Source organism: Tachyglossus aculeatus, chromosome 10, assembly GCF_015852505.1.
Source record: "Tachyglossus aculeatus isolate mTacAcu1 chromosome 10, mTacAcu1.pri, whole genome shotgun sequence".
NCBI classification, from domain to species: domain Eukaryota; kingdom Metazoa; phylum Chordata; class Mammalia; order Monotremata; family Tachyglossidae; genus Tachyglossus; species Tachyglossus aculeatus.
Genome location: NC_052075.1, coordinates 45,881,002 through 45,900,623, shown reverse-complemented (window position 1 = coordinate 45,900,623; position 19,622 = coordinate 45,881,002). Strand labels below are relative to the sequence as shown.

Genomic DNA, 19,622 nt, shown 5'->3' with positions numbered 1-19,622 from the left:
AGCACTTAACAAATGCCATCATTATTATCAGCTGTGTGACTTTAGGCAAGTCGCTTAACTTCTCTGTCCCTCAGTTACCTCATCCATAAAAATGAGGATTAAGGCTGTGAGCCCCCAGCGGGACAACCTGGTTACCTTGTATCTACCCCAGTGCTTAGAACAGTGTTTGGCACATAGTACGTGCTTAACAAATACCATCATCATCATCATTATTATTATTATCAGGGAGGAAGGGAAGAGTTTATTCGCTTTCCATTATATGGATGGGGGCTCTGGATCCCAAAGGAACTTCACCCAAGATTGCATAAAAGGCTTTGCATGGGCAGGGGAGGTGTCTAATTCTGTTGTACTGTACTCTCCCAAGCGCCCTGCACAAAATAAGCCCTCAATAAACATTACTGATTGATAAAGGAACCAGAAGCAGATTTAGGGCAGTCACCTCCCCCAGCACTCTATCAGTTATATTTAGCTGACCCTGATTAATAAAGATGGTGCCACCGATCTTGAAGCTGTTTCCAGAAGCATGTCTGCGGCGATCTCCGCAGATAAAGGGAATGGGTTGCTGGGCTTTGCCAGCGGGGGTTAAGTTCCTACCAATGGACCGTTAAGCGCTCAATAAATACGATTGAATGAATGAATACGAGGTAGACAGGCCCAGTAGGAATCCTGAAAAATCGCTAGCGAAGGAGGGCAACAAAGCCCGCAGTGGCTACCAAGGCCACCCCGTGCTACAGCCACAACATTGGCTCTCTGCGGCAGTTACTTTGGCGGTCAATAGGTTCTGCAGATAAAATGTGTGCTGCACCTCAGCTCTCCCGCTAGCTCACTGCACCCTGTGCCCCAAAGAAGAGTCGACTGGCAAGGGCCTAAACCGCTGTCCAATGGTGCCGCCTAAACCACTGTAACTATATAATAATAAAAATGGCACTTATTAAGCTCTTACTATGTGCAAAGCACTGTTCTAAGCACTGGGGAGGTTACAAGGTGACCAGGTTGTCCCACGGGGGGCTCACAGTCTTCATCCCCATTTTACAGATGAGGTAACTGAGGCACAGAGAAGTGAAGTGACACACCCAAAGTCACACAGCTGACAATTGGCAGAGCTGGGATTTGAACCCACGACCTCTGACTCCAAAGCCCGTGCTCTTTCCACTGAGCCACGCTGCTTCTCAACTATATAAGCTATATAAGCTTATAAGCGTATATAACTAGACTGTGAGCCCACTGTTGGGTAGGGACTGTCTCTATGTTGCCAACTTGTAGTTCCCAAGCGCTTAGTACAGTGCTCTGCACACAGTAAGCGCTCAATACGATTGATGACGATGATGATGATAACTATATAAGCATATATATAAGCAACTATATGAGCATAACTATATGCAAATCCTTTGCTCAGATTCTTCTTCCTGAAGCCTAGTTTAGTCCATCATTTTCAACGACGATAGTAATGGTATCTGCCAAGCATTTACTATGTGCCAAGCACTGTACTAAGTGCCGGGATAGATACAAGATAATCAGATTGGACCCAATCCCCGTCCCACATGGGGCTCACAGTCCCCAAGAAGTGAAGTTACTGAGGCCCAGAAAAGTTAAGAGACTTGCCCTAGGACACACAGCTGGAGAGTGACGGAGCCGGGATTAGAACCCAGGTCCTTCTGACTCCCAGATTCTGTCTACTAGGTGACGCTGCTTTGCAATACTTGTGCGACAAATGATGAGGCCTCTCCCCATAAGAAGGTATATCCAGCAACCGCCTCCGAGCTGTCCTTTAGCCGACAGTCGGGATTCACTCAATTCATGGATTTGCACTTGGCATCGGCCAGTTCACAAGCAACGACTGCTCCTCTTCTTGGTAGGCGACTGAGGCACGTACCGCTCAGTAGATGAATCCGGTCCATTTTCCCAAGCATTTTACAATCAAACCATCCACATCATTAACATGCCTACCGATTCTGCTGAATTATACACTCCCAAGCATTTAAGACAGCGCTCTGCACACAGTAAACGCTCAAGAAATACCACTGATGATAAATGCAACGGATAAATGCACACAGTAAGCGCTCAATAAATACGATTGATGATGATAATCCAACAATGGTATCTGGTGCACGCTTACTGTGGACAGAGCGCCGTGCTAAGCACAATGCAATGAAATTAGTAGACACGATCCTTGCCCACAAGGAGCTTACAGTCATTAGGTAATTAATATTTTGTTAGTATGTTTGGTTTTGTTCTCCGTCTCCCCCTTTTAGACTGTGAGCCCACTGTTGGGTAGGGACCGTCTCCATATGTTGCCAACTTGTACTTCTCAAGTGCTTAGTACAGTGCTCTGCACACAGTAAGCGCTCAATAAATACAATTGATTGATTGATTGAATGTTAGCAATTCAATCAATTCTTACAAATGAACCCTTATACCCATTTTACAGAGAAGAACGGTGTTCCACAGTATTCCAATGTATAATACTTTATACTTCAGTGTCTCCAATGAATGAACAAACTTCTTCTGAACATATGGAGTGCTAAGAGGAAATGATAGACACATAGAAAAGAACATAGTTATATGAATTAGATCAATTATCCCGCTACGTAACCCACCTAGCTCAGTCATCTTATTTGGCATTCTGGGACCAGGAAAAGTTGCCAAACAATTCATTTCTCTTGGGAAAAGTCTTGGCAGGAAAGAAGGCCTTTAAGGATTGAGTCTAACACTTACACTCGACAATTTCACCCACACTTGGCAAAAGAGCCCCAACTCTATTAATAATGCTTAGCACCAGAATAGCACTTTCCCATCATGAACTATTAAAATCCTGGAATGGAATCTCAGTAATACAGTCTCTTCATTTTTAAGCACTCAGAAATCACAATTACAGTCAGTTCTCCCTTAGCCCAAGTTGTCATGCAGGTAAGGAATTAGAAAACATTCTTCCAGCAATGCTAACCTGTCTGGAGAATATTGATGGCATTTATTAAGCGCCTACTATGTGCAAAGCACTGTTCTAAGCGCTGAATATGACTTTGAAAGAAGCAGTGGTGGGCATAATAATAATAATAATAATAATGGTACTTGTTAAGCGCTTACTATGTGCAAAGCACCATTCTAAGCGCTGGGGAGGTTACAAGGTGATCAGGTTGTCCCTTGGGGGGGCTCACAGTTTTAATCCTCATTTTAAAGATGAGGTAACTGAGGCACAGAGAAGTTAAGTGACTTGCCCAAAGTCACACTGCTGACAGTTGGCGGCGCCGGGATTTGAACCCATGATCTCTGACTCCAAAACCCGTGCTCTTTCCACTGAGCCACGCTGCTTCTCATAATAATGGCATTTGTTAAGCGCTTACTATGTGCAAAGCACTGTTCTAAGCGCTGGGGGGATACAAGGTAATCAGGTTGTCCCCCGTGGGGCTCACAGTCTTCATCTCCATTTTACAGATGAGGGAAATGAGGCTCAGAGAAGTTAAGTGGCTTGCCCAAGGTCACACAGCTGACAAGTGGCGGAGCCAGAATTCGAACCCAGGACCTCTGACTCCCAAGCCCGTGCTCTTATCACTGAGCCACGCTGCTTCTCTATGAGCGTGATCAAGGCATGTGTGCTGTAGCACAAGTTTTCCTTAACGCAGATTTCATTAGAAACGCATCTCATGAGTTATAGAACTGAGTATTAACAAGCACTAGACTTAATATCAGTGAAAACGATATCCTTTAATGAACCTGTTTCTTGCCAAATCAGGCAACAGCTTCATCATGCACATCAATGTCATCAGATGACCATTAAATCTGAACAAAATTGACCCTTCAGAAGCCCAAATGTTTGTCAGAGACAAATACTCATCATCATCATCATCAATCGTATTTATTGAGCGCTTACTGTGTGCAGAGCACTGTACTAAGCACTTGGGAAGTACAAACTGGCAACATATAGAGACAGTCCCTACCCAACCGTGGGCTCACAGTCTAAAAGGGGGAGACAGAGAACAAAACAAAACATACTAACAAAATAAAATAAATAGAATAGATATGTACAAGTAAAATAAATAGAGTAATAAATATGTACAAACATATATACATATATACAGGTGCTGTGGGGAAGGGAAGGAGGTAAGAAGGGGGGATGGAGAGGGGGACGAAGGGGAGAGGAAGGAAGGGGCTCAGTGTGGGAAGGCCTCCTGGAGGAGGTGAGCTCTCAGTAGGGCCTTGAAGGGAGGAAGAGAGCTACCTTGGCGGATGGGCAGAGGGAGGGCAATCCAGGCCCGGGAGATGACATGGGCCTGGGGTCGATGGCGGGACAGGCGAGAACGAGGTACCGTGAGGAGATTAGCGGCGGAGGAGCGGAGGGTGCGCGCCGGGCTGGAGAAGAAGAGAAGGGAGGTGAGGTAGGAGGGGGCGAGGGGATGGACAGCCTTGAAGCCTACTCATACTGTCTCCATCTGAGCAGGTGGCGGTGCAGGGATCTTGGCCAAAACTAACCTTGTTCAGCAAAGACTGAATTTAGGGTGGAAGGTTGCAGCCGGATGGTAGGGGATGGCCACTGAACCTTGTTGGATGTGACCTCTTCAGATCATTTCTCTTGAGGGCCTGATTTCCCAGACACCCCCCAGAGTGGCATATCAGACTAAACAGGTGCCTAAATGGGCCATTCTCCATTTTAGTGTCATGGAGACAGTGTAGTCTTCAAGAAAAAGCATGATCCCAGGACTCTGTCACACCAGATTCTAGTTATAAGTCAATTATACGTTTTGAGCCTCAGTTTCTGGAGAATCAAAAGAAGACAGCAGCCAGAAAACTGTCAAAGGACTTGGGAAGGAAGCTCCCAAGAAGTGCTTGGAAAGTGCTACTAAACAGAATTCCTTTTATCTTAGTTTAACTTTCCACCCTTCGCCAGAAACTCAACAGGTACTGAGATTGCCCTTGCTGTCACAGAGCTATTGCTGATAAGAATATTTAGAGGAGCAGCGTGGCTCAGTAGGAAAGAGCCCGGGCTTTGGAGTCAGAGGTCATGGGTTCAAATCCCAGCTCCGCCAATTGTCAGCTGTGTGACTTTGGGCAAGTCACTTCACTTCTCTGGGCCTCAGTTACCTCATCTGGAAAATGGGGATTAAATCTGTGAGCCCCACGAGGGACAACCTGATCACCCTGTAACATCCCCAGCACTTAGAACAGTGCTTTGCACATAGTAAGTGCTTAATAAATGCCATTATTATTAATATTTTGAGTTTGGTTCATGGGACATGTTACCCTCCAGGCTGCGGCTACTCACAGAGAATCCAAGTAATCACACTGCAGAGAGGGGTAATCCGTGAGCTTGTTGTTTTCATGTGAATAAGCCACGGATTCATCTTCAGAGAGATTTTTTTATTACTTCTGCCAGAAATAGAAAAGCGGCGGGACCCAGTGGACACAGAACAACTTGGGTTCTAATCCTGGCTATGCCACTCATCTGATTTGTGACCTTAGGCAAGTCACTTAACTTCTCTGGGCCTCAGTTTCCTCTTCTGTTAAATGGGGGTTAAGGCTGTGAGGCCCACATGGGTATGGACTGTGTCCAACCTGATTGGCTTGTGTCTACCCCAGCGTTTATTAAAGTCCTGGCACATGGTAAGCACGTAAAAAATGCCATAAAAAAGAAAAATACGGCTAGCTTGTTTTTCGGTGATGATTCTGAGGGGACCTCACCACCCCCAGATGTCTTCTCATTGACGCTTAAAATACTTCTGGATAAAGAAGTAGGATTTATCTCCGACTGGCAGGTGCAGCGTGGCTCAGTGGAAAAAGCACGGGCTTTGGAGTCAGAGGTCAGGGGTTCAAATCCCGGCTCCACCAACTGTCAGCTGTGTGACTTTGGGCAAGTCACTTAACGTCTCTGTGCCTCAGTTCCCTCATCTGTAAAACGGGGATGAAGACTGTGAGTCCCCCCATGGGACAACCTGATCACCCTGTAACCTCCCCAGCACTGAGAACAGTGCTTTGCACATAGTAAGCACTTAAATACCATCATTATTATTACCCTTTACATTAGATCAAGCTGCATGGGGGGAATAGAAGGTAAAGGCTGGATCTGTGATCTCTAGGCATAAAAGAAGGAAAAAATTGCTGCATAGTAATAAATCACAATTCCAGGCCCCAGCGAGGATTTGGAAATCAGAACATCAGGATGCAAAAGGTGAACACAAGCAGCTCGGTAGTGTGTTGAATCAGCACAAATAACCAAAATGACCTAATTTAACTGCAAACTAGGCACAGGTTCTCAACAAATTACACTGGCCTGAACATTTTTAATGAAATCTCCATCAGCTCTAATTCAGAACTGAAACAGAAGGTGGCAACAAAGAAAGATCAGTCAAACAGCAGGTCCATGAAAAATCTAGATGCTCCTAAGGAGAGGAAGAAATGTGTCTTAAACATGTTTTGGATGGTGTTTACCACACTAGGAGTGATTACTAAATGTTCTAGCAATAAAGCAACCCCTTTTGGTTGTCAGACAGACCCTTCTTTCAATGACTGAAGGAAACTATAGTAATCTGTCCTGCATAATTCTGTCATTTACCTACCTGGAAACAAAGGATCTGAACAAAATGATTCCTTGAGGCCCCTTCCAGCTCTATAGTTCTGGGATTCTAAGCCAGCAGGTACCATAAAAAGATGTACCAGTTCCCACCTAGTTTTGTTAAAAAAAAACAACTGACATCCTTAAACAGGCCCAGGGAGACCACAGCAAATAAAAAAAGAAGTCTTTCTTCTTGTCTGAAATAAATCTTTACCTGCCCTCAGGCTATTTGCAAGGTTCTGTCAAAACACAAATGGGAAAAAAAAGCTAATGTATCTGTCCTCTCCACCTAAAGCCCCTTTGAAAAACCAAACTGGATCTTCTGGAACAAGGGTTCGGAATCATAATGTAAACCTAACACACGGGATGACCCAGTGAAACGGAATTAGAGGAGGGGCCATAAAATAAGGTTTTGGGTTTCTTCAAAAACTTATTTATTGAGAGTTTACTGTCTGCAAAACACTGTACTAAGTCATCATCATCATCAATCGTATTTATTGAGCGCTTACTATGTGTAGAGCACTGTACTAAGCGCTTGGGAAGTACAAATTGGCAACATATAGAGACAGTCCCTACCCAACAGTGGGCTCACAGTCTAAAAGGGGGAAACAGAGAACAAAACCAAACATACTAACAAAATAAAACAAATAGAATAGATATGTACAAGTAAAATAAATAAATAAATAGAGTAATAAATAGGTACAAACATATATACACATATACAGGTGCTGTGGGGAAGGGAAGGAGGTAAGATGGGGGGGATGGAGAGGGGGACGAGGGGGAGAGGAAGGAAGGGACTCAGTCTGGGAAGGCCTCCTGGAGGAGGTGAGGAAGTCCTTTGGAGAGAAGTAGTGAAGCCTAGTGGAAAGAGCACAGGCTTGGGAGTCTGCGGACCTGGGTTCTAATCCCGTCTCTGCTGACTGCTTTCTGGGTGACCTTGAGCAAGTCGCTTAACTTTTCTGTCACTCAGTTTCCTCAACTGTAAAATGGGGATTAAATCCTACTCCCTCCTACTTAGACCGTAGCAGGACAGAGAAAGCGTCCAACTTGATTGACTTGTATCCACCCCAGACAGTTAGTACCATTAAAAAAAAAAATACAATGGAGTTGGTAGACATTATCCTTGCCCACAATGAAATAACAGTCTAGAGATAAGTGAACTGATGGAAGGTTCGTAGTCAAGAGTAACGAACGCAACGCAAGGACTTGCAAGTGATGGGTCACAGAAGTTGGTGTAAACTCCTCCAAGTTTCTTCCCAACAATTACCAAGAAGAACTCGGGATACACACACTTATTTTCCAAAGGGGATTAAGGACCAGCGATGTTCTGCTGGTCTAGAGGCACATCGGCTGGAGACCACGGATCTGCATCAGTGTGTTGAGAACATAAAAATAAACATCTAACAAGGGCGGAAAATGCTCAATAAGCACTTATTGTAACACAGGGTTAGAGCACTGGGGTATGAAATATCCATCTCACTTTACCCCAGATTTGGCAGCATTTTCATGGAATGAGCGCATTGCTTCTACGTATAATTCCCAGCAAAGCATGCTGGAATCCTCTGGGAGAAAGACAACTCTATAAATACAAGTTATTATTATGATTATGGTGACCCTCCTCTGAGTGGGCAGCTCTATATTCCTTTTTCTAAAAAGGCACATCAATAAAAAAAGACAAACAAAACGATTAAGAGACTTATTCAGATGCTTCACATTCAGAAGAAGGTTTAGAGGAGAAAAAAAATTATTTTAGTCACAAGCCCTGTGACTGTCAGCTCCAAAACCACTCTCACTGGCTTGGCTCACTGTACTCCAGGGCAATTATGAACTGACTTCTAAGGGGTGATATATCAGACCTCGCATAAGAGGTTTTCAAAGCTCATCTGTGCAATTTTAGTTTACTGTAAACTGCTGGCTGCAAAAAAACTTCTTTAAAAAAAAATAAATGTAACTTCACACACATATGAGCTGTCAACGAAATACCTTTGTGGCTAGTGCATGCCACCGGGAAAAAGCTGCTATTCTTATATTAATAATTCTTCCCAGAATTAATCAGTCATTGTACATTAGAACCAGCAGCTGGAGTGTTTTGAGTGATAATGAAACCTGTAACAAGCCATCTTCAGCTGTCTCTTCAAGACAATAAGGGAATTAAAATTTCAATTTAAATGCAGAGGTTTGAAACACGCTTCAGTGGCAAAATTACTTCAATTAATGTGAGTGGAATACAAAGGATGGACTGCAGAAATGTGATGCAGCAACCAGAAATTATGTCATTAATGCGCTTGCACCTACGCAGCACAATGCCTCCAAAGGTCTAATCTAGACTGTACATATCACAAAGCTACAGGCAACGATATTAATCAAGTCTCGGATTTCAATGTGATGGATCCAAGCTTTCCGTCGGATCACTTTCAGCATTTCATAAACCTTCAGCAGCCATTTACCTGGGAGGAGGAAATAAAAGGACAGCCTCTCTGCAAACATTCTCCAGCTCTGACCCTTGCATTTTTCCACCTAATATTCGGGTTATCATATCAAAATGGAAATTCCCTTCACGGGGCCAGATTGTAGCTGCTCCACCACGCTGATGTTGAAGCAGAGATGACGGGAGTTGGCAAGAGCTAGTGGGTCCCCGCTGATTTAGTTACTTGAAACTGAATAACCTGCTTTGGGGTACATACTGTCCAGACTTTAAGCTCGTTGTGGGCAGGGAATGTGTCTATGCATGCTCCCAAGCGTTTAGTACCGTGCTTTCCACACAGTAAGTGCTTAATGAATAAGATTGAATGAACGAACGAATATTAAATGTACTGAACTTCGCACAGATTCAGCTGTTTGGAAAAATGTTGATACAAGGGGTCCAGAGGGGACCTGGTTCGGTCCAAGTTTCCCCTAAGAATATTTTAGTGTAGACTTTCTCCTGGCCCTTTGGGATGACTTAATGAGGGTATTTGTTAAGTGATTACTAGGTGCCAAGCACTGTACTAAGCACTGGAGCAGACACAGGATAATCAGGTTATGACAGGGGATTTTAATACATTTTTCTATACTGTACTTCCATATGCACATGAACCACACTGATAAGGAAGAGGACGAATTATTTCCCCATGGAAGACCACTACTGAGTCATAATAATAGTAATAATAATAATAATGGCATTTGTTAAGTGCTTACTATGTGTGAAGCACTGTTCTAAGAGCTGGGAGGGATACAAGGTGATCAGGTTGTCCCACGTGGGGCTCACAGTCTTAATCCCCATTTTACATATGAGGTAACTGAGGCTCAGAGAGGTTAAGTGACTTGCCCAAGGTCTCAGAGCAGACATGTGGCAGAGCCGGGATTAGAACCCATGACCTCTGACTCCCAAGCCCGGGATCTTTCCACTGAGCCATGCTGCTTCTCATAATGAGAAGACTGAAGACTGTGAGCCCCCCTGGGACAACCTGATCACCTTGTAACCTCCCCAGTGCTTAGAACAGTGCTTTGCACCTAGTAAGCGCTTAATGCCATTATTATTATTATTATTATTATTATTATTATTATTATTAATAAGAAAAGTCAAAATGGCCTGTACATTTCATAGGGCCTATGCTCATGTCTTTGGTTTGGTAACAATAATAATAATAACAATGGTATTTGTTAAGTGCTTACTACGTGCCAAGCACTGTTCTAAGAGCTGGGGTAGTTACGAGGTAATCAGGTTGTCCCACGTTAGGCTCACAGTCTTTATCCCCATTTTATAGATGAGGTAACTGAGGCACAGAGAAGTTACGGGATTTGCCCCAAGTCACACAGCTGATCAGTGATGGAGCCGGGATTAGAACCCACGACCTCTGACTCCCAAGCCCAGGCTCTTCCCACCAAGCCACTCTGCTTCTCACAGTCTGACAGCACCTTCCGACAGGGACGGTGGCTAAGCTACTTGATCCTGAGACTTCACAATCAATCAATCAATCGTATTTATTGAGCACTTACTGTGTGTAGAGCACTGTACTGAGCGCTTGGGAAGTACAAGTTGGCAACATATAGAGACAGTCCCTACCCAACAGTGGGCTCACAGTCTAAGGGGGGAGACGGAGAACAAAACCAAACATACTAACAAAATAAAATAAATAGAATAGATATGTACAAGTAAAATAAATAGAGTAATAAATATGTACAAACATATATACATATATACAGGTATATATAATACATATTCACAACTGAAGACCTCCGTGTTCGTACTGGAGCACACAGTGCAATGGATGAATTAAGACTGCAGACAGCAGCACAGAATCAAGTGCACACGGAAGGCTTTTTACCTGCAGCTCATCGATGTTACCTGACCACCAGTGCCCTGACCAGCCAGACAGCAAAGAGCCAGCTATTTTCCACCACTCCCTCTGGATCTGTCCAATCAATCAATCAATCGTATTTATTGAGCGCTTACTGTGTGCAGAGCACTGTACTAAGCACTGGGAAGTACAAGTTGGCAACATATAGAGACAGTCCCTGCCCAACAGTGGGCTCACAGTCTAAGAGGGGGAGACGGAGAACAAAACCAAACATACTAACAAAATAAAATAAATAGAATAGATATGTACAAGTAAAATAAATAGAGTAATGAATATGTACAAACATATATACATATATACAGGTATATATAATACATATTCACAACTGAAGACCTGCATGTTCGTACTGGAGCACAGAGTGCAATGGATGAATTAAGACTGCGGACAGCAGCACAGAATCAAGTGCACACGAAAGGCTTTTTACCTGCAGCTCATCGATGTTACCTGACCACCAGTGCCCTGACCAGCCAGACAGCAAAGAGCCAGCTATTTTCCACCACTCCCTCTGGATCTGTCCAATCAATCAATCAATCAATCAATCGTATTTATTGAGCGCTTACTGTGTGCAGAGCACTGCACTAAGCGCTTGGGAAGTCCAAGTTGGCAACATCTAGAGACAGTCCCTACCCAACAGTGGGTTCACAGTCTAAAAAGGGGAGACGGAGAACAAAACCAAACATACTAACAAAATAAAATAAATAGAATAGATATGTACAAGTAAAATAAATAAATAGAGTAATAAATATGTACAAACATATATACATATATACAGGTATATATAATACATATTCACAACTGAAGACCTGCGTGTTCGTACTGGAGCACAGAGTGCAATCGATGAATTAAGACTGCGGACAGCAGCACAGAATCAAGTGCACATGGAAGGTTTTTTACCTGCAGATCATTGATTTTACCTGACCACCAGTGCCCTGACCAGCCAGACAGCAAAGAGCCAGCTATTTGCCACCACTCCCTCTGGATCTGTCCAATCAATCAATCAATCAATCGTATTTATTGAGCGCTTACTGTGTGCAGAGCACTGTACTAAGCACTGGGAAGTACAAGTCGGCAACATATAGAGACAGTCCCTACCCAACAGTGGGCTCACAGTCTAAAAGGGGGAGACGGAGAACAAAACCAAACATACTAACAAAATAAAATAAATAGAATAGATATGGACAAGTAAAATAAATAAATAATTAGAGTAATAAATATGTACAAACATATATACATATATACAGGTATATATAATACATATTCACAACTGAAGACCTGCGTGTTCGTACTGGAGCACAGAGTGCAATGGATGAATTAAGACTGCAGACAGCAGCACAGAATCAAGTGCACACGAAAGGTTTTTTACCTGCAGATCATCGATTTTACCTGACCACCAGTGCCCTGACCAGCCAGACAGCAAAGAGCCAGCTATTTTCCATCACTCCTTCAGGATCTGTCCACCTCACAGAACACCCTAAACATCAGAGAAGCAGCAAGCCTTAGTGGATACAGCATAGGCCTGAGAGTCGAAGGGACCTGAGTTCTAATTCCGGCTCCCTCAGTTGTCTGATGTGTGACCTTGGGCAAGTTACTTCAGTTCTGAGCCTCAGTTCTCTCATGTGTAAAACGGGGGTTAAGACTGAGAGCCTCACGCGGGACAGGGACTGCGTCCAACCTGATTAATCAATCAATCGTATTTATTGAGCGCTTACTGTGTGCACAGCACTGTACTAAGCGCTTGGGAAGTCCAAGTTGGCAACATATAGAGACAGTCCCTACCCAACAGTGGGCTCACAGTCTAAAAGGACTAGTTTATATCCATCCCAGCACTTAGTACAGTGCCTGACATGTAGTAAGTGCTTAACAAATACCACTTCAAAAAAAAGTTCTTCAGTCAGAAATCTTCAAGGTGGAAGAGCTAGGACTAGGATCAGAACTCCTGCTAAGCGTAGCAGGGCTCTTTACAGTGCACAAAAGCTGGGATAGTTGGTATGGTCTCTGTATCACACCAGAAACATTATGAAAATAAGTCTCTTAGGCTGCTAACACACTGTCTAATCAACTTTCTCATGTAGCCAGTTAAATTGCCCAGAAAATGATATATGTATGGCTTAAAAATGGCTAGAGAAGCAGCGTGGCTCAGTAGAGAAGCAGCGTGGCTCAGTGGAAACAGCCCGGGCTCCTTCCCTTCCCCACAGCACCTGTATGTATATATATATATATATATATATATATATATATATATATATATATATATATATATATATATATATGTTTGTACATATTTATTACTCTATTTATTTATTTATTTTACTTGTACATATCTATTCTATTTATTTTATTTTGTTAGTATGTTTGTTTTGTTCTCTGTCTCCCCCTTTTAGACTGTGAGCCCACTGTTGGGCTGTATATACAGCCCAACATATACAGTCTATGTTCATGGACTGTAGGGACTGTCTCTATATGTTGCCAACTTGTACTTCCCAAGCGCTTAGTACAGTGCTCTACACACAGTAAACGCTCAGTAAACATGATTGATGATGATGATGGAGTCAGAGGTCATAGGTTCAAATCGCAGCTCCGCCAACTGTCAGCTGTGTGACTCTGGGCAAGTCACTTAACTTCTCTGGGCTTCAGTTACCTCGTCTGTAAAATGGGGATTAAGACTGTGAGCCCTCCGTGGGACAACCTGATCACCTTATAACCTTCCCAGTGCTTAGAACAGTGCTTAGCACACAGTAAGCGCTTAATAGATGCTATCATTCTTCTTATTATTATAGACTAAAGCAACCCATCCATATATCACATGCAAATTTCCTATAGCACCTGACAAATAGTAATAATTATAATAACAGCAACAACACTAATAATAATTGCGGTATTTGTTATGCAATTACTATGTGCCGGGCACTGTACTAAGCGCTGGGGTGGATACAACCAGAACGGGTTGGACGCCATCCCTGTCCCTTATGCGCTCACAATCTCAAGCCCCATTTTACAGATGAGGTAACAGGCACAGAGAAGTGAAGTGATTTGCCCAAGGCCAAGGTTAGAGAGAAGCAGCGTGGCTCAGTGGAAAGAGCATGGGCTTTGGAGTCAGAGGTCATGGGTTCGAATCCCGGCTCCACCGCGTCTGCTGTGTGACCTTGGGCAAGTCACTTCTCTGAGCCTAAGTTACCTCACCTGTAAAATGGGGATTAAGACTGTGAGTCCCATGTGGGACAACTTAATCACCTTGTATCCCCCCCAGCGCTTAGGACAGTGCTTTGCACATAGTAAGCGCTTAACAAATGCCATCATTATTATTATTATTAAGGTCACACAGCAGATAAGTAGCGGAGCCAGCATGAGAACTCAGGTCCTTCTGATTCCCAGGCCCAAGCTCTATCCACTAGACCTGGCTGTCTCCCACGGAGAGGACGTGGGGAAGTATCCTATCCACCCCTATCTACCAACTATCCTCCAGTCACTGCCTTGTTTAGTGGATACTGGGCCACAGACACCGCCAAATGAGAGCTTGTCATCAATCGTATTTATTGAGTGCTTACTGTGTGCACAGCACTGTACTAAGCGCTTAGGAAGTACAAGTTGGCAACATATAGAGACAGTCCCTACGCAGCAGCGGGCTCACAGTCTAAAAGGGGGAGACGGAGAACAAAACTAAACATACTAACAAAATAAAATAAATAGAATAGATATGTACAAGTAAAATAAATAGAGTAATAAATATTTACAAACATGCATCAATATATACAGGTGCTGTGGGGAAGGGAAGGAGGTAAGATGGGGGGGATGGAGAGGGGGACGAGGGGGGAGAGGAAAGAGGAAGGAAGGGGCTCAGTCTGGGAAGGCCTCCTGGAGGAGGTGAGCTCTCAGTGTCGATGCTGTCGCAAAAGCCCTCACCCCTAGAACGACTATAAGTCACTACAGTTCTCTTCTTTTAGCACACTTTTGGATAAAGGTTTATTTAATTTTAACGGCTGTGGTATTTCAAGACTCACTGCCAGCTTCAAAGTTTACCGTCGTTTGATCACTTTCCTCCCTTTCATCTGAAGTGCTTTGACTGGCTTGAATACAGTGATTATAGCCCATTTCCATTTAGCATACATAATGGCATATGTATTTAATATAGATAATGACCACTCTACTCACCAAAGCATAAAGTGCCTTTTTGCGGTAAAGATGTTAAAGAAAGCACCTAGAAAATAAACTGGTGCATTTAAAAAGTACTGTATTTACACTCACAGAAAGTCATTCAAAATCTTTCATTACTGCCATTTGATGATTCAGTTATATTGCTTTTAATCACTCCATTTTAATGTATTCATTGTGACTGGATCAATTATTTGTATTTTGGGAACACATTAATGCACTGTAACATTATTTTATATGGGAAACTATGCTGTTCTTAATGCTCTTTCACTAAATACTCTATGTTCATGGACTCAGTTTAAAGAATGAACCAGGATGTATCAGCACAAATACCCCAGGTTCCAAGGTCTCGCCCAGACAACAATAAGGATCCAAAAAGCTCTGATTTCACCCATAGGAAGGCCCGTCACTCCACGGCACTTTGCCAATGAACTTACACACCCTAGATTGTTTCACATTCAATAACGCTGACCTTCAATAACGTCAATAACCTGAAGACAGAAAGCAATTTAGGACTCTTTTTATTGATGACAGTCTGTGTCTTTGGAAAAGAGAGGAAATGAATGATTCTCTCCCCCTACCCCCCCCAAAAAAAGGAAAGAACTTAAAATGATCTTAATTTCTATTGGCTCATTCCCTACCCAGCATTAATCAGTCAATACAAGAGGAGAGACTACGTCATAAGAATCAAGCCAAAGAAGATAAAGCAAAATGGGGTTCCATATTTAATCTTCACCAAAGCTTTCGAGGACAGGGTCCCTCTGGCCAACACACCTCAAATCCCCTTTTTCCTCCTGGTTACTTTCTACTTGGGAATCCACCGCCTGGCCTGGGTTACTTTGCCCTTGAACAACTTAAACGAACTACGTGTTGGGGGCTTCTGCTTGGGTCCAACAAAACGACATTCTGCACCAAAATCCTTTTTCCTTGTTTGCCACTTAGATCAGGTCTCTCTGTTACCTCTTTCCACTAGCTTCCTAACAACCCCCAGACCAAATACAAACATCCAAGGCTCCCAGAAGCTATTTTTTCCTAAATACTTGGCTGTCCTAACCACCTAACCAATCAGTGATATTTACTGAGCGTTTGCTGGGTGCAGAGCACTGTTCCAAGCACTTGGAAGAGTACAACAGAGCTGACAGGCTCTCTGCCCTCAAGGAGCTTGACAATCTAGTGCAATTTACAACCCCGTGGAGTTGACTTGTCAACGGCAGAGCTGGATTAGGACCTGGGTGTCAGGATTCCCAGTTCCCATATTTTTATCCACTACATTCTGCAACCAGTCAGCACGATCCAGATCTGTCACTTCTCTCCTTGTAATAATATTTATTGTCATGGATTTACTTTCATCATCTCTCTATCCTATGCCTCTCTACTCAACTGAAGGTAAGGGCTCTGTGCAGTCCTTAAAATACCTCCTCCATGCACCTAGAACAATACTTTGCGGCCCTGGGGCAAGGGGAGGGGTGACGTATGTGTCCATTTTTCTCAACTTATCAGTCGCCTTACATTCCTTAACTATATATTTCCCCTTCACCCCATAACTCACAATTAGGCCCCAGAGGACGCCACAAACCAAGGAAAGGAACTTGATCATGGGATTTCATCTATTGGGAACCCCACTTTTAACTTTTAAATTAACCAAAGGTCCCATAACTCGCTGCTCACGCCAGAAATTTAAAATCCTATAATTAACACAGCAGTACTTGGGAGTAAATTCTGACTCACACGTTAGTTCATGTGCAGCAATTTCCAGTGTTGCTTGAAAGTGAACCTGTTTCAGTGAGCCACCACACAGACGATTTCAGCTCAAGAGCTTAAAATAACATTTTTAATTACTATTGGCACAGTCTTAAATATAAAGCCATAAATGGCTGTCACCTATAAAGAGCTTAATTAAGGGATAGCGAGCCAGAGGCCACCCTTCAAAACCGACCGTTTAACGAACGAGAAGCTTCATTTTTACACTTGCCCATTTTCCAGAGGAATTCATAATCCATAAACCGATGCTAAGAGCAGACTGAAGATCTAAGAGTCCCTTATATCAGGCTCTCCTGCAGCAATTATTGCAAATGATGTCACTTTTCAGCAAGGTACTAGGGATCACCCGTCCCGGTGTTGCTCCCGGGGGGGCAGATGCTATTAACCTCTTCCACAGTGAAAATGGACAATTTATTCCCATCACATAACCAGGTTTAAAACGCGACCGGATGTCACACTGCACCTCTCACCCCACAGTGCCCAGATTTCCTTGAGAGTTTCTTGTGGAGGACTTTAACCAAAACGCTTTTGGAAAGTCTGAATAAATTAGATGGTAGAAATGAAAATAGATCACTTAGGTGACAACCTATTTCCGCCATCCGCCGCCCTTCAGTGTATTTTCTAGGGTTACCTCCATTCTCATTTGGGACGCTAAAGTAACGAAGCGTTCGCAGCATCACTTCTGGCAACGAACCCTCAATGTAACTTAGGGCTGAGTTACTCCCAGCTTGTGGAACCTACTGCGCTGTTGATATGGAGGTTTCTGCCAACTTACTGACGATGATGAGGAAATCGAGCCTTCATTCTGCCCATCATCCCTTTGTAATCGAAGGACCAGTCTAGAAGTCTAGAATCAATCAATCAATCGTATTTATTGAGCGCTTACTGTGTGCAGAGCACTGTACTAAGCGCTTGGGAAGTACAAGTTGGCAACATATAGAGACAGTCCCTACCCAACAGTGGGCTCACAGTCTAAAAGGGGGAGACAGAGAACAAAACCAAACATACTAACAAAATAAAATAAATAGAATAGATATGTACAAGTAAAATAAATAGAGTAATAAATATGTACAAACATATACATATATACAGTTGCTGTGGGGAAGGGAAGGAGGTAAGACAGGGGGGATGGAGAGGGGGACGAGGGGGAGAGGAAGGAAGGGGCTCAGTCTGGGAAGGCTAGACTGTGAGCCCGCTGTTGGGTAGGGACCGTCTCTATATGTTGCCAACTTGTACTTCCCAAGCACTTAGTACAGTGCTCTACACACAGTAAGCGCTCAATATATACGACTGAATGAATGAAACGAATGACCTTATTTATCAGCCTAGGAGGAGCCATTAAATAAGGATGCGTTATATTACCTTTCAGTGGATATGTATTTTTTTTCTTAGCCCGGATCAACTGTGAGGCCCCCGTTGAGCTTGGGCCTCTTACTAGAGACTCATTTTCCTGAGGATGGAGTCAGGGTCATTGCAGGGCATAGTGGCTTGGGGAGGAAATGCCCGCCAGCCCTAGGTACAGGGTGTGGAGGAGAGGGTGGATCTCAGTGCCAACTTTGGACCTCAGGGTCCAGCAGGGTCGAGCCAAGGAGCTTGCTGTAAGCAGCAGGCGGGGAACAGCCTCAGAGCTCAGTGAACAACCTGCCAGGAAGGTTTGGGATTTCTCGGCGCTGCCAATTCCCTCTTTCCAAAGCCAAAAATTGCATGAACAATCTCCTCATATTTCCAGACCTTGAGCCGGGAGCAGGACCTATTCTGTCCCAGTTGCCAGGAATTGTGGAATCCCAAGAAGGCAGTTTATGACACGCTGTGCACAACCCCAAATTTAGAGCCCCAAAAACGGGCTCGGAAGAGCCAGGAGGACTGATGCCAGCCTTCATACCTGGAAAGCATTAGCCATTAGTGAAAGGGATGACATCTTACCAGCATGTCCGTGGCACTCAGATAGTGCTTGCTAGCCATGCACTGCTCCAGTTTTTGAGGCACTTGTTTGATATTTTCGATTTCATCCAGCAGGTTCAGGACGTGTTTGTGTTCGATTCCTTCAATCCACAGCTTCCGGAGCTCGTCTCGCTTGCAGTGCAAAAGCATCTTGCAGGAAAGCAGGTTTTCCTTCACCTGTAAAATATGCATTTTCATTGTCAGGTCCAGCTAAAGTTCTTCCAACCTCCTGGTTAGTACTTCTCTTTGGCCCTTACTGTATTTAACAATTCCACTCAATTCTCCTTAATCCCTTGGGTTGGCCTGCCTTCTGGGTTCCAATGCTGGCTCTGAAACTGTCTCATCGGGGTGAATTTCCTTGCTTCTCTGGGTCTGTGTTTTCTCTGCTGTGAAATGGGAATATTACTCTTGACTTATCTCCAAGTGAATTCACCAAGAATGACGAGTGATATGTAACCCGCTGAAAATAATTAAGTGCAATGTAAATGTTAAGTGAGTTTTGAGGAGAAATGACTGCAAAATGAATTGTGTGTCATCGTTCCTCGCTAATCAATTTTGTATATTTCTTGGGCTGAAGGAAACTTCCAGAAATCATCTGGGTAGAGGCTGTCCAATGGCAGCAGCAGTAGAAATGGTATTTATGAAGCATCTGATATTGGCAGAATACCGCACTAAGCACTGGGGTGAAAAGGTACAGGGGTTAAAATTAAACAAGTTCTCTGCTCTTACGGGACACACCATCAAAGAATACGGAAGGGAAAGGGGAGTGTAGCAAAAGAAAAACAAAGAAGGAGAAACGTAAACGGCAATCGACATACAAAGACGAGAAAAAATACCAGAGAAATTAGTTTCAAGCTCCTCAGAGTCCAAAAGTCACAACAGTTATT

General features: G+C 43.6%; 1 protein-coding gene across 3 annotated transcripts in view; it reads right to left on the bottom strand.

The window, feature by feature from the left end:
* Nucleotides 1-19,622, bottom strand: part of EXOC4 (exocyst complex component 4) — a 628,131-nt gene that overhangs the window by 580,782 nt on the left and 27,727 nt on the right. For all 3 annotated transcript variants that reach the window (XM_038752201.1, XM_038752203.1, XM_038752202.1), the window contains one exon: nucleotides 18,718-18,912. In XM_038752201.1, the coding sequence (XP_038608129.1) occupies nucleotides 18,718-18,912 (195 nt within the window). The remainder of the gene's footprint in view (nucleotides 1-18,717; nucleotides 18,913-19,622) is intronic.